The sequence below is a fragment of the Quercus lobata genome, chromosome 4, assembly GCF_001633185.2.
Source record: "Quercus lobata isolate SW786 chromosome 4, ValleyOak3.0 Primary Assembly, whole genome shotgun sequence".
Classification (NCBI taxonomy): Eukaryota; Viridiplantae; Streptophyta; class Magnoliopsida; order Fagales; family Fagaceae; genus Quercus; species Quercus lobata.
In genome coordinates this window covers 78,599,577-78,613,434 of record NC_044907.1, presented here as the reverse complement: position 1 = coordinate 78,613,434, position 13,858 = coordinate 78,599,577, and the positions used below count along the sequence as shown (strand labels likewise).

Here is a 13,858-nt window from a genome sequence, read left to right as displayed (position 1 = left end):
TAGTTTAAATTTTTATGCTTGCATGAGACAGGAGGAAGAAGTTTGAATCTCAATTGGTCAACACGCTATGATATATGCTTGGATGTAGCAAGAGGTTTAGCTTATCTTCATGAGGAGTCACAACTTCGAATTGTACCTAGAGATGTGAAAGCCAGTAATATCCTGCTTGATTCTGATCTCATCCCCAAAATATCAGACTTTGGCTTGGCCAAGCTATACGATGATAACAAGAGTCACATAAGCACCGGTGTTGCGGGGACTATGTAAGACCTCAGAAGCTTACACTACAACAAAAGTGGGCTATGGTGACGAAATCTAGTGAGGATAAACAATTTCGTCACCAAATGATAACATTTAGTGAGGAAAAGAAGAATTCGTCACCAAATATTATTAAAATTTTAAAATTGGTGACAAAATCAATATTTTGTCACCAAAGATGTACAAATTGGTGACAAAATATTTATTTCGTCACTATAGGTCATTAAAAAAAGGCAAATTGAGGGTGACGAAATATTCGCATCACCAAAGACTTACTAGAGGTGACGAAATTCTAGATTCGTCACCCAATATTAGGACGTAGGTGTTTTTGGTGAGGAAATAAATTTTTGTCACCTATTGTTTAACCAAAGACTATTTTTGGTGACGAAATAAGTGTTCGTCACCTATTGTTTACAAATAATTAAGGATGACCATGGGCAGGGTATACCCATATATACCCGACCCAATTAATTTATCCATGAATATCTTATTACCTTACCCAATTAGTATCCATACTCAATTGTTACCCAGTCTATTTATCCATAGATATCCATACCCTACCCAAAGCCAATTTTTATAAAATCACTAAATATGCTTAAAAACCACTAAAATGACCAATATATCCTCAAAATCTCTAAAATAAGCAAAATACCCATGAAACCTTTAAAATGACCAAAATACTCCTACAATCTCTAAAATCACTAATTATGCAAAAAACCACTAAAATGACCAAAATATCCCAAAATCTCTAAAATGAGCAAAACACCTATGAAATAATCTTTAAAATGACCAAAATACCCCCAAAATCACCAAATATGCCCAAAAACAACTAAAAATTACCAAAATATCCCCTAAACCTAATAAATGACCGAAACCCCCAAATCCTAAAAAATGACCAAAGTACACACAAAACCTAAAAACTTACCAAAATACCCTTGAAACAAAAAAAAAAATTTACCAAAATAATCCCTGAACCTAAAAAATAACCGAAATACCTCCGAAACCTAAAAACTGATCGAAATATCCTTGATGCTTGAAAATTACCAAAATACCCCTAATCCTAAAAAAAATTACCAAAATACCCCAAAAAACCTAAAAAAATGACTAAAATATCCCTGAAACCTATAAAATGACAAAAATGGCCCTAAAACCTATATGATGTTAAAAAATGCACTCTAAACCTAAAAGATGATCGAAATACCCTCGAACCTAAAAATGACCAAAATACTCATTTTTATAATTTTGGGCTATTTTGGTTATTTTTTAGGTTTAGGGGGTATTTTGGTTATTTTAAAAGTTTCCGGGTATTTTGGTCATTTTTTAAGGTTTCGAGAGTATTTTCGGTTATTTTTTAGGTTTAGGGGGGTATTTTGGTAATTTTTATATTTCGAGGGTATTTTCGTCATTTTAAGATTTCATAGGTATTTCAGTAATTTTTAGGTTTTGGGGAGTATTTTGGTCATTTCTTAGGTTTAGGACGTATTTTTGTCATTTTTAAGTCTCTAAGGGTATTTTGGTCATTTTAAAGGTTTCGAGAGTATTTCGGTTATTTTTTAAGTTTAAGGCGTATTTTGGTATTTTTTTAGTTTCTTACATCCGATTGGCATGAAAATTGGCATGCATGTTAAGACCATATAAAACATGTAATCCAACGGTTGGATTTTAAAATTTTGAATTCAATAATAAGTTATTGGATAGTATAACATTTTTTTTTGAGTTACATCAAGTGTAGCTTGAACCCAACCCTATATTTCTTAAGTCAATGTGAATTTTGACAAATCTACCTTTAGATTACATTATCTTTATATATTTTTCATGATTACAAAATTTCAAGGTGATCAAAGTTTAATAGCCATGTCATCAATCAATTGTTTAAATTCAAGTTTTTATAGTTTAAAATAATGCATAGAAGATGAGTTTATAGATCAAATGGTAAATTACATCCGATTGTCATGAAACTTAGCATGCATGTTAAGAACATATAAAACATGTAATCCAACGGTTGGATTTTCAAAATATGAATTCAATAATAAGTTATTGGATGGTGTAACATTTTTAGAGTTACAAAATGTGTAAATTGAACCCAACCCTATATTTCTCAATTCAATGTGAATTTTGACATCCGTTTGCGTTTTGCTTTAGCTTATTGTCCTTTTTTCATGGCATTGTGGCCTTTGTTATTGCAAGGGATTGTTCTAATTGCTCTCTATCATAATTTTCAGCTTCTAAGTGGGTCAAGGGGAAGCAATTGGAAGAAGTTGTGGCCATTAAAAACACGTGAGTTCTGCCAATATATGATTTGTTGCTCAGTTCATCTTGTCTGTGATTTGGGTTTTCTCATATATGCTTGTTTATCCACCCATTTTCTTGGCTTAGCTACTACCTATATGTGGTTTGCTTGTTTGTTCTTATGCTTGAAATGTTTTGTGTTTTGGGTTTTGGATAGCCAGTATTTGGTGCTGTTGCAGGCCATATAGGAAAGGGACATTTGTTGTGCACATAAACTGTAACTTGATATGTAGATACACTCCCTGCAATATTGTTTTCAATTACATCAACATGGTCAATTCTAGTTAGGAACCATAACTCACTGAAATTAAAAGGGAAATAGAAACAAAAGCACACACCAATTTTATTGTGATGGCTGAGTTTTTTGTTTATGGTAGTGGCTGTGTTTTTGTGTAAATGGTGGTGACTGTGTTTTTTTGTTTAATGGTGGTGGTGGGTTTTTTGTTTATGGTAGTGGCTAAGTTTTTTGTTTAATGTTAGTGGTGGGTTTTTTGTTTATTGTGATGGTTGGGTTTTTGTTTATGGCAGTGGCTGAGTTTTTGTGTTAATGGTGGTGGCTGTGTTTTTTGTTTAATGGCGGTGGTGGGTTTTTGTTTATGGTAGTGGCTGGGTTTTTGTATTAATGGTGGTGGCTGTGCGTTTTTTGTTTAATGGTGGTGGTTGGCTTTTCTGTTTATGGTAGTGGCTGGGTTTTTGTGTTGATGGCGATTGCTGTGTTTTTTGTTTATGGTGGTGGCTGAGTTTTTTGTTTATTGTGATGGCTGGGTTTTTTGTTTATGGTGGTGGTTGGGTTTTGTGTAAATGGTGGTGGCTAGTTTTTATTTTATTTTATTTATTTATTTATTTTAATAGTGTTGGCTGGATTTTTTATTTGTTGTGGTGGTTGGGTTTTTGTTTTAGATTTCACTTTATTTGTTCTGTTTTAAATTGAGATTTTTCTGCATTCTTTATGATTCTCCATGGTTTGTAATGGGGGTTTGGTTTTTATTTGATGAGAGTGTTGTGGGTCTTCTTTCTTTGATAGTTTGGCTTCATATGATGTTGTATTATGATTATTTCGTCTAGTTAGTTTTGGGTTTTTTGTGGACATTTTTTGCATTGTATTACTAATAATATATATATTTTTTGGTATTACATCTTACCAGGGATATAGGTTTGCAATCTAGTTTGATATTGATGTATTTTCCTTTTTTACTTGTGCAGATATGGGATTGGTGGCAAAAAGATAGCTTTTGTGGGACTATTTGAACTCAAATAATTTTCTATAAAGTTTGGAAGCTAAGACATCATTTGTATATAAATGGTTGTAATTACTTTGTGAACATCTTTATTGCATTTTGAGATTGTATGGATTTATTTATTTATGGATTTGGTTAGAAATGAATGGATGTCTTTTTTTATTTATTTTTTTATTTATAGATTTGGTTAGAAGTGAACAGGTTAAAGTAATGGAAAGTAAATGTAAAGAATATTAAAAAAAAAAAAAATTGGTTACGATAATTTTCGTCACCATATCTGACTATAAGTAGAAATTGGTGACAAAATAATTCGTCACCTAATCTATTGAAATTAAAAAAAAAAAAAAAAAAAATTGGTGATGCAAAACTTCGTCACCTAATCTATTGAAATTGGAAAAAAAAATACATTTGGTGACGAAATATTCCATCACTGAAAATAAGGTTTAGTGACGAAAATATTAGGTGATGAAAAATTTTCGTCACCTATCATATTTTATTGGTGACAAAAAAATTTCGTTACCTATCATTTTTTTATTGGTGACGAAACATTTTCATCACCAATACATTCTGTGACGGAGCTTAGGTGATGAATGCTGTTTTGTCACCATTTCGTCACCATATGTATTCGGTGACGAAATAAGGACATATTGTGACGAAAGGTTTCTTCACCATAGTCCACATTTGTTGTAGTGTTAGCTAGTTACTATTTTATTTCATTTTTAGTTATGTTAATATTCAATTGTGCATATAATTGTGTTACTAATGTAGTGGATATCTTGCACCGGAGTATGCCATGCGTGGACACCTTACAGAGAAGACTGATGTGTTTGCCTTCGGCATAGTGGCTCTAGAGATGGTTAGTGGGAGGCGAAATTCAAACTCAAGCTTGGAAGAAGAAAAGATGTATCTTCTTGAATGGGTATGAACTATGTTTATGTGTTGCATATAGAAGGTTGCTATCTTTCTTTAATTGGATGCGTAGTCGTTTGAGTTGGAGAGAGAATTAAAAAAATTTATATATTAAAAAATTTATTTTGACTATGCAAAGTAGTTTAAATATGTTTCTGCTATCTTGTAGCTATTCCAATGCTAGTTTTTTTTGGATTTTGTTAGCAAAATTTTAGTTTCAGGCTAGTGCTTTACTAATGCTGTAAGGATTATATTTCCTTCCCAAAGAATGGGAGTCTTATTATATGGAGTTATCACTTTATTTATTCATATAAAATAATTTTGAAAACCTCAAAATTGCACTGAATTGAAAAACGATGCATTGAATCTCTAATAAGAATAAAAAACATGGCTTTTGACCATAATTAAATCTGAAAATAAAGCTACGCTACTTTAGTCCTAAACACAATTTAAAATTTTAAAAATAGAAAATGACAAAAGCAATACATGGGACATGAACAATACCTATGATCTATGTCCCCCTATTTGAGTTCAGGTGCTAAGTTATGGATTGGGAAAGCGTAAGGCTCTCGCCCCACTCAGTCGTACAACTGGTTTCTAGTGTCTATTAGCAATATAAACAATTTACCACAAAACAACCTTGAATAACATATATTCATATTGTTACAATCAATTTTTTATAAAAGAAAAAGAAAAAAGAGCATAACATCACATTTCCACAAGAATACTAGAGTCTAGAGATATCCATGTGAAATAATTAGAATGATTAATATTCAACATAAACAAATCATTATCTAATGAAAGAAAAAGTGAAACAATACATGAAACCTGACCAATCAAGCATTTCAAGCATGTAATAAATATACAAAACCTGATATGCAAGAGTGTACTTTATAATGCATGAAATGTATGGATATATGAGAGTAAAAATAACAAATTTAGGTGAAATGAAGATGATCCTTGGAACAATCAAGAAAACAGCCGGATTTGTCTAGATCTTTTACAAATTCATATGTAAATATACTTATCGGCCCCCCTAAGATTTTAAGGATAGGAAAAATACTAATGATTAAGTTAATATCCATCTTAGATTCACTGTCTCCATGATACATTGGTGTACATGGCTTCAAAAAAGATTTAATATTTGCTTTGTTGTCGTGGTTTAAAGATGTTTACAATGTTATTTGTTGTGTTTGTATTGATTGTAATCCACTCTCTTTTTGTAATTGTATTAAACTTTGGATTGGAATGAGAGAAAACTGAAATTGTTTTCATTGAATTGATAAACATTAGAACTCTGTTAATATATATATATATATATATACACACACACACAAAACAGTGTAGAAAGGAGAAGGAAAAACTAAATAGTTGACTTGCACTGCCTGAAATTAACAATTTAGCAAACTATTGAAATAAATAACCAATCACAAAATGAGATGTGGTTACTCTAACTACTTGAATACAGAGACCTAAAGACGTATGGTTTTACATAAGATTCAAACTTGGACAAATTAAGCTACATGTCATACTGTACAAAACTTGTAGCAACTGAACCAGAGCTGAACTTGCAGAAGCCTTCATCTTTAACACTTTGTACCAATATATTATAGTTTACAATAAAATAAAAATTCCTCCTTTTTTGAACCTAAAAAAAAAGATTTAATCCTCTCTTAAAAGAGCCCAACCACATCTAGTGATGTAAAATTGGCTTTGGCTTACAAAATCAAAATGGAAGATGATCTCTTGACGGATTCTTGTTTTTATACACTAATATTTAGTATATAATCATAGATAAATTATGAAAACAAAAAGAAGGCCGAGTTCCCTTTTGTAGATTAGTGTATTGTAATATATTAAAAAGTTTGTTTTCTTGAATTTGTTTTTTCATACTTTGCCCTCTCCACCAACACCCACCAACCCCCCCCACCCCGCCCCACCCCCCACCACTCTAAATCCTAGCTCTGTCCTTGTCAGAGCCAATACCTTTAGACTATATGCTGAACCCCTTGACTCATTTGAACAATTGGATTTTTCCTTTCCTCCACCTTTGTACTATATTCTGAACAATTAGAAGGTTGATTCATTGAAAAAAAATAGAATACTCACTGTCACTGCCTATATACTATATTCTGAAGCCTGGTAACAAAATATCTTTCTTAGGCTCGGCAACTACATGAAGACAACCGTGAAGTCGATCTTGTCGATGTCAAATTATCAGAATTCAATGAGGAAGAAGTAAAACGAGTAATCCAAGTATCTTTTTTGTGTACTCAATCATCACCTACATTACGGCCATCAATGTCGCGTGTGGTGGCAATGCTTTTAGGAGACATTGAAGTGAGCACTGTAACTTCAAAGCCTGGATATTTGACTGACTGGAAATCTGATGATCCTAGAAGCTTAAGAAATGATGTTGCAGCTAGAGGAACTGTTAGCATCTATTATGACTATTCAGAAAGTTCAAGCATGGTGGGTTACATAGATAATCCACCAGTGAGTGCTTCTAAACCCATGCTTGGTAAGGCTATCAAACAGGGTAGATGAGAATTGGTCTATACTTTTCTTCATCATTTTCAATTCCTGATTACATATATATAATCAGGGATATAATTTTTTGTAATATTTTCTTTCTCAAATATGTTTGACACCATAATTCATTATATGTCATAGAAATGGAGTTTGTATCAAATTATGACTGAAATACTCAAATTTATGGCATTACTGAAGAAGCCATTCAAATATTTCACATGGAGATTTATTTGTTTTTTGGCCTTCAAATTTACTTTGTTGAAATTTGATCTAGACAAAGCATATGATTGGTTGAAATGGGATTTTATTAGAGAAAAACCTGAATTCTTCCATATCCCTGAATCCCTTAGAAAGCTTGCCATGAATACGATCACATCCACCTAATTTAAGATTTTATGGAATGGTAGTCTTGCCGGAGTTCCTACCCAGTAGGTTAATTACACAAGGGGATCCACTATCTCCTTATCTCTTTATTTTATGTTTGGAAAGGTTATCTATTATGTTGGAAGATGCAATTAGGTAAAAATAGATACAACCTACTACATTTTGAGGACAAATTAGAATCTCACATATGTTCTTTGCAGATGATATTTTCTTATTTGTGAAAGCAAAGCAACAAGGTTGTCAAAAATTAAAGGATATTTTGGATCGGTTTTAGTGCTTGTTCAGGACAGATTATTAAGGCCCGTTTGGTCATAGTTTTCAAAAATTGTTGTTTAAAAAGATGTGAAAACTGTGGTTTAAAAAGTGTTGTTGAAAAACGTGTTTTTAGTGTGAATAAAACAAAAAAATGTGTTTGGTATCATGGTTTAAACAGCATTTTTCAGTGTTCAAAAAATATAAAATATGTGTTTGGTATGTGTGTTTTTAATGATAAAAAAAGCTGACCAACATACTAAATAACATTTTTTTAATCAGGATAGAGAACATCCATATATTCCCAGCTCCTCTCTTCCTTCTTTATCCCTTCTCTTCCCTGAGAGTAGAAAACCAAACCCATGTTGTAGTCCTCATCTCCATCGACGCCAAAGAAGATCCACGGCTGGGCTTCACGTTCCTCGGATCTCACCTCCACTGTCAGCACTCCAAGACCCAGCAACTAATCGAGCTTTTGTCACCGCTGAGTCGCTGACCCATATTTTGATCCAGGTTCGAATCTCACTTTCACCTTGCTTGTCAATGGGTTTTTTCCTAAAGACCGTACCGTTCCTTCTTCACTCACAGATTTCTCACTTTTTTTTTTTTCTCACCAATCGGGAAAACCCCCAATTTTTATGTTCTTTGTTTGATGTTGCAACAATATTTGATTTACAATCCAAACATACACGCTCTACATTCTCAAAATCTTTTAGGTACATTCTCTAAATCTTTTTCTGTTGAAACAATGTTTGATTTACAACCCATTCGATTTTTCATTTTTCTTAACATTCTGTTTGGTTGTCGAGAAAGCTAATTATTAGTTTCATTTTATTGTTAGTTTTAGTTGATTGGGTTTAGTTTAATGTTTTTGTGGTCTTTTTTTCTTTTTAAAATTTTGTTTTGAAGTTTCGGTTTGTGTTGTTTATGTGAATTGTTCTTGAGTTGTGGTTTTTGTTTATGTGTGTGAAACTTTAGAGTTTTGTTTTGTGGGTTTAGTGTATTAATAGTTAAGCATTTTAGTTTGGGTTTGAAAAAGTTTGGATTTTGTTTTGTGTTTCAATGAGTTTTGTGAAGGAGGTTTGGTGATAAATTTGAGCTTTGAGGAGCTGACCATCTGAGTGTGTTAGCGTTTGTGTTATGGTTTGGCTTATGCTTACATTTTTATTTTTTATTTCAAAACTAATAATTTTTTTAGGGGATTAAGTGTTTCAGAATCTTTCAGAACTGTAAAGTTGTGATTTACAAATTTGTATTTTGTTGGATTTTATTCCGTGCCAAATTTGATTGTAATTTTATTCAATCTTTTGTACCCTGTACTTGTTGTGGGAATTTATTGTAAGGGTTGTGTGATAGTGAGAGAGAGTGTGAAAACTCAAGCTATTAAAGACTGAAGAGTTTTTGCGGGTATATTGCGACTAAGCATCTCACGAAAGGAAGCATGTGCCTTGCACATGACTGTTATGCGAAGAGTCAGGCCAGATGGAGACAACTGTGTCTTGTGAGTATCTCGCGGGTAAGGCCTTCCTGCGAGACACCCGCGAGACATTCTGTTCTGCCAGCCTGTCCAGTCTGATACACACTTTCTGTGCCTACACTATTTATACCCACATTACCCATAAATGTAAAGAAGAGTTTCAGAGAGAAAACCCTAGCAAAAACACTTGAGAGTTAGAAATTGTTCATCCAACAATTCTCTACACATTTGTTTGTGGAATTTCCTCATTTCTTACCTCTCCATTTCCATACCATTGAGAGGTCAAAATCCCAAACACTTACCACTCCTTTTGAGAGTGTCCAGTGAGGTTTTGGTGCTACTAGGAAACATTGGAAGAAGCCAAGGATGGCAGATGCAACATGCAGCTTGTTGCGGGATCCGAAGAGCTAGACAAGACACGGTTCCGAGAAGCCTTGTTAGAGTAGTAGCTTGGAGGTCTTAGGTACAAAGGGTAGATTAGGCTTGGAGGGTCTCTTGCTTACCCATGTATCCCAACTGATTGTCTAGTGGATCGATTACCGCTTGGAGGGCGGCGGAGAGGTTTTTCGCTAAGTTCTTCGGTTTCCTCTTCGATAAAACGTCTTGGTGTTATCTGTGTTTGCATCTCTCTTCCCTACTCTTGTTCATTTCATTTTACTGTTGTGTTACTTTAAATATGAATTAGAATAGCTCTCTTGCTTGTTTGCTTGTGTTTACACTATTCTGCATTTAGTATTAAGTTAGTGTAAAATCAACCAAGCTATAATTTAAATTGGGGGTCTAAATAAGCTCTTGTGTTTTCACACATTTCGAGCTTTCAATTGGTATCAAAGCGGGTACACTCGTTGTGATTTAAATATCTGAGTGTGTTCGTTGACCTCGTATTGAGATGGAACGGTCTTAATCTTTGAATGTTCCACCATTCTTTGATGCTAGTAACTACGCTTTTTGGAAAGTCTGAATGAGGGAATTTATGTGTCCAATAGATGATACTATTTAGGATGCCGTAGAAGTAGGTTGGACTAGGCCCGAGGCTACTAAATCTACTTGGGATAAAGCAGTACTTGCGGCAGCTAATGCTAATAGTAAAGCATTGAATGCTATATTTTGTAGTGTTTCTCTAGATGAGTTCCACAGGATTTCTCACATAACAGTAGCCAAGGAAGCCTGGGAGATATTGGAGACCACCTATGAAGGAACAAAGAAAGTTAAGGACACAAAGCTTCAGATGTTTACCACCAAATTCGAAGAGCTTAAGATGGGAGATGATGAGTCCTTTGATTCATTCTATGGAAAGCTCAACGAAATTGTGATAGCGAAGCTTAATCTTGGTGAGAAGATTGACAATGCTAAGGTGGTGAGAAAAATTTTGAGGTCCCTACCAAAAAGCTTCCAAGCGAAAGTCACAGCTATAGAGGAGAGTAAAGATTTGGATGAAATTAAGATCCAAGAGCTCATTGGGTCTCTTCAAACGTATGAGCTTGGACTGCCTTCTCATAAGACAAGTAAATCTCTTGCTCTTAAAACCATCATTAAAAGAATGAATGATTCCTCCGAAGAAGATGGAGTGGAAAAGGATGTAGTATTTCTAGCAAAGAACTTTCGGAAATTTTTGAAGATGAAGAACAATGGGAAACCGTTTAGCGGAGGGAAGTTCTCATCCTCTAAAGGTGATAGGAAGGAGTTCAAGAAGAAAGAAGGAAAGGATTCCCAATCTCCTCAAGGCATTGTGTGTTATAAATGCAATGGCCATGGACATCTAAAGAAGGAGTGTCCCAACTATCTAAGAGGAAAGGGCAAGGCGTATGCCACAACACATAGTGATTCGGATTCTTCAAATTTTGATTCTGAAGAAAGTTGTGATGGAGAAGGGAACTACTCCGCGTTTATGACTATTACCCATAATGAGTTTTCGGAGGAGTTGAACTTGCTAGTACAAGAGCTTGGGGATCATAGTGATAAAGAATCAATGGGAGTTGTCAAAGAATCTGATGCTGAAGAAGATGAAAACGCAGCCAGCCTTCAAGAGAACTACAACTCACTCCTTGAGAAGTCAGGAGAGTATACAAGGATAGCCAAGGCAGCCGTAAAGAAGATGAAAAAGGCAGATGAGGATTATAAAAGCCTGCTAGCGCGGTATAAGGAGGCCAAGTGTGAGATAGAAACGATGAATGGTGAGCTAACTGAAGCTTATTCAAAAATCAAATTTCTTGAGCTAGAGGTAGTGCAAGCAAATGCCAAGATAGAGAGGGTATCCACGAAGAAGCTAGATGATGTTATTTCATCTCAAAAACATTTCTCAGACAAGTCCAGGTTGGGATATATCGGAGGGAGTAGCTCATTGGCCAATGTCACCAAAGAAGTGAAGTTTGTGAAGGCCAGAGAGCCGGTTGTAGTTGCCTCTACTCCTAAGAAAGTAAAGGATGAAATAAAGAAGAATGTGGCTGACCAACAGGTGCTGAACAAGTCTCGCAACCAATCAGTGGTTCGAACTGAAGCCAAAGGAAGATTACCTCCAAAATCACAAAGAAGTTTGAGAACGAACCATGTATGCCATTATTGTGGACTTCAAGGGCACACCAAACCTAATTGTCATAAGCTGAGAGCATTGAACAACCTACGGATCAAAGGTCAAGAGGACTAAGAGCTGACAGGAGGATTTGAACTGTTGGGCAACCATGAAGTCAAAATGAAGATTCCGGTGTGATGGATGTAGTGAAGATGATTGAGGCATTCACCACATGTTTGGCGAACTTCAACAATAGGTTTGAAGGTCACAATTCACGTACCCAATCTTATAGGGATATCACCCCAAACGCACGTGACGTGTGGGTGAAGAGGGGTACTCATGCATAATTACCTCCCATGTCCATGCATCAATACTTCCAATGCTTAGGATCATAGGTTCATGCATCATATCATGCATTGTTTTCTGTTTATAACATGTCTTCTTTTACAAGGTTTTTTTTTTTTTTTTTTTTTTTTTTTTTTTTTTTTTTTTTTGTGTTCTTTCAATTCTTGCTCTGTTTTTGAGTGTGTTCAAAATTCAAAAACCCATAAAAATTGAAAAATCTTCAAAAATTTTGATCGCTTGTCTTTGTGTATATCACATGTGAGTTTGGCCTAGTACCTTCGTAGTAATGGCGTAGTGCATTTTCGAGCTTAGCTTGTTTCTATATGCACATCTATCTGTGTGGAAGAAATCTTGAAAACTATGCGTGATTGTTGTAAATAGATCTTCAAGCTTGTCATGAATGATTGGTCAATTGTCTTGATGATCTTGATACTTGCATAGACTTGTGCCTATATCTCTTCCCATGTTATTTTTTATGTTTTTGCAATTGAGCTTTCCAAATGTAAATCTTAAAGTGAAAAAGAGATATTGACCTGTAAAAGCCTGTCGTACATACTAGTATTTGACTAGAAAAAAGGGAAAGCGTCTTTTGTATTGAAAAATATGGTGCTTAAAAAGCCAGAGGTTAATCCTCAATGTTGAAATATCAAAAATTTCAAGCACCGATCTCAAAAAGAGATGTATTTATCCAAAAAGGATCAAATGTCATGATTTATGCAGAAGCCAAATGAAAAGCTTCTAAGTTGTGTAATCAATTTGTGGGAGGTCATATATGTGCATTTCTATAATTGAGATTGATCACTTGACTTAGTACTAGTTGTGTATGACTTGATTGAATTGATCATTGAAGCTTCACTCTGGTCTAAGGACTATTTCACACTTGATACTCACCCACAACACACGAGACTTTGATTCAATGAATGCTTATCTCATTTGTGTGATTGTACTTGTTCAAATGTGATGTATATGCTCAAGTACTTGATGATCAAACCCAAAAACATTTTTGAGTTTTTTATTTGTTTTTGAAAGTGATTTTATACTTTCATGCTTTTAGTTTTTGTTCAAAATGCAATTTTGTGTTTTTTCATCAAAAACTGGTTCAGGGGCTGTTTCACGAGAAGCTCGTGACTTAGAGCTTCCTGTGAAAGGTGCTTGAGGGAAATCAAAAGTTATATATTTTTTTTTTTATCACCACTATTTTTTAAGTCTTTGATTAGCTAGATTCCTTCAATCTTGAAAATGTGTGGTACAAAGATATAAAATCGTGAAAAATGTTTCACCATGTCTCTTGTAATAACTAATTAAAGAGTTACTAACTAATTGTGAAAAACGTTTCCCCATGTCTCCAGCCGAGTGACTAAAGATTATTGCACATTAAATTAAAGAGTTTTTGTCATGTGACTCGCTAATTATTCAGATAGTTAATTTACTCATAAGTTGCTAATTATTAAAATGGTTTCAATAGTATTAGTAAAATGTTTTCTTTTTTTTACATAAAATTTTAATTTATGGCACAAAAATTCTATTGGTATACATAAAATTTAATAATACTATAATGGGGAGAGAGAGAGAGAGAGAGAGAGAGAGAGAGTATTTAGGGGGTAAGAAAACAAATATGCAAGATAATCAATAAATAGGATATTATACATTAAATAATTTAAAAGA

General features: G+C 34.0%; 1 protein-coding gene and 1 pseudogene across 1 annotated transcript; both read left to right on the top strand.

The window, feature by feature from the left end:
* LOC115985870 overlaps nucleotides 1-7,425 on the top strand; it is a 68,975-nt pseudogene extending 61,550 nt beyond the window's left edge.
* Nucleotides 7,426-9,316: 1,891 nt separating this feature from the next.
* On the top strand, nucleotides 9,317-11,983 carry LOC115985869. The gene is made up of 2 exons (XM_031108765.1): nucleotides 9,317-9,363; nucleotides 10,453-11,983. The coding sequence occupies exons 1-2, from the start codon at nucleotides 9,317-9,319 to the stop codon at nucleotides 11,981-11,983; spliced, it is 1,578 nt and encodes a 525-aa protein (XP_030964625.1).
* Nucleotides 11,984-13,858: the final 1,875 nt, after the last annotated feature.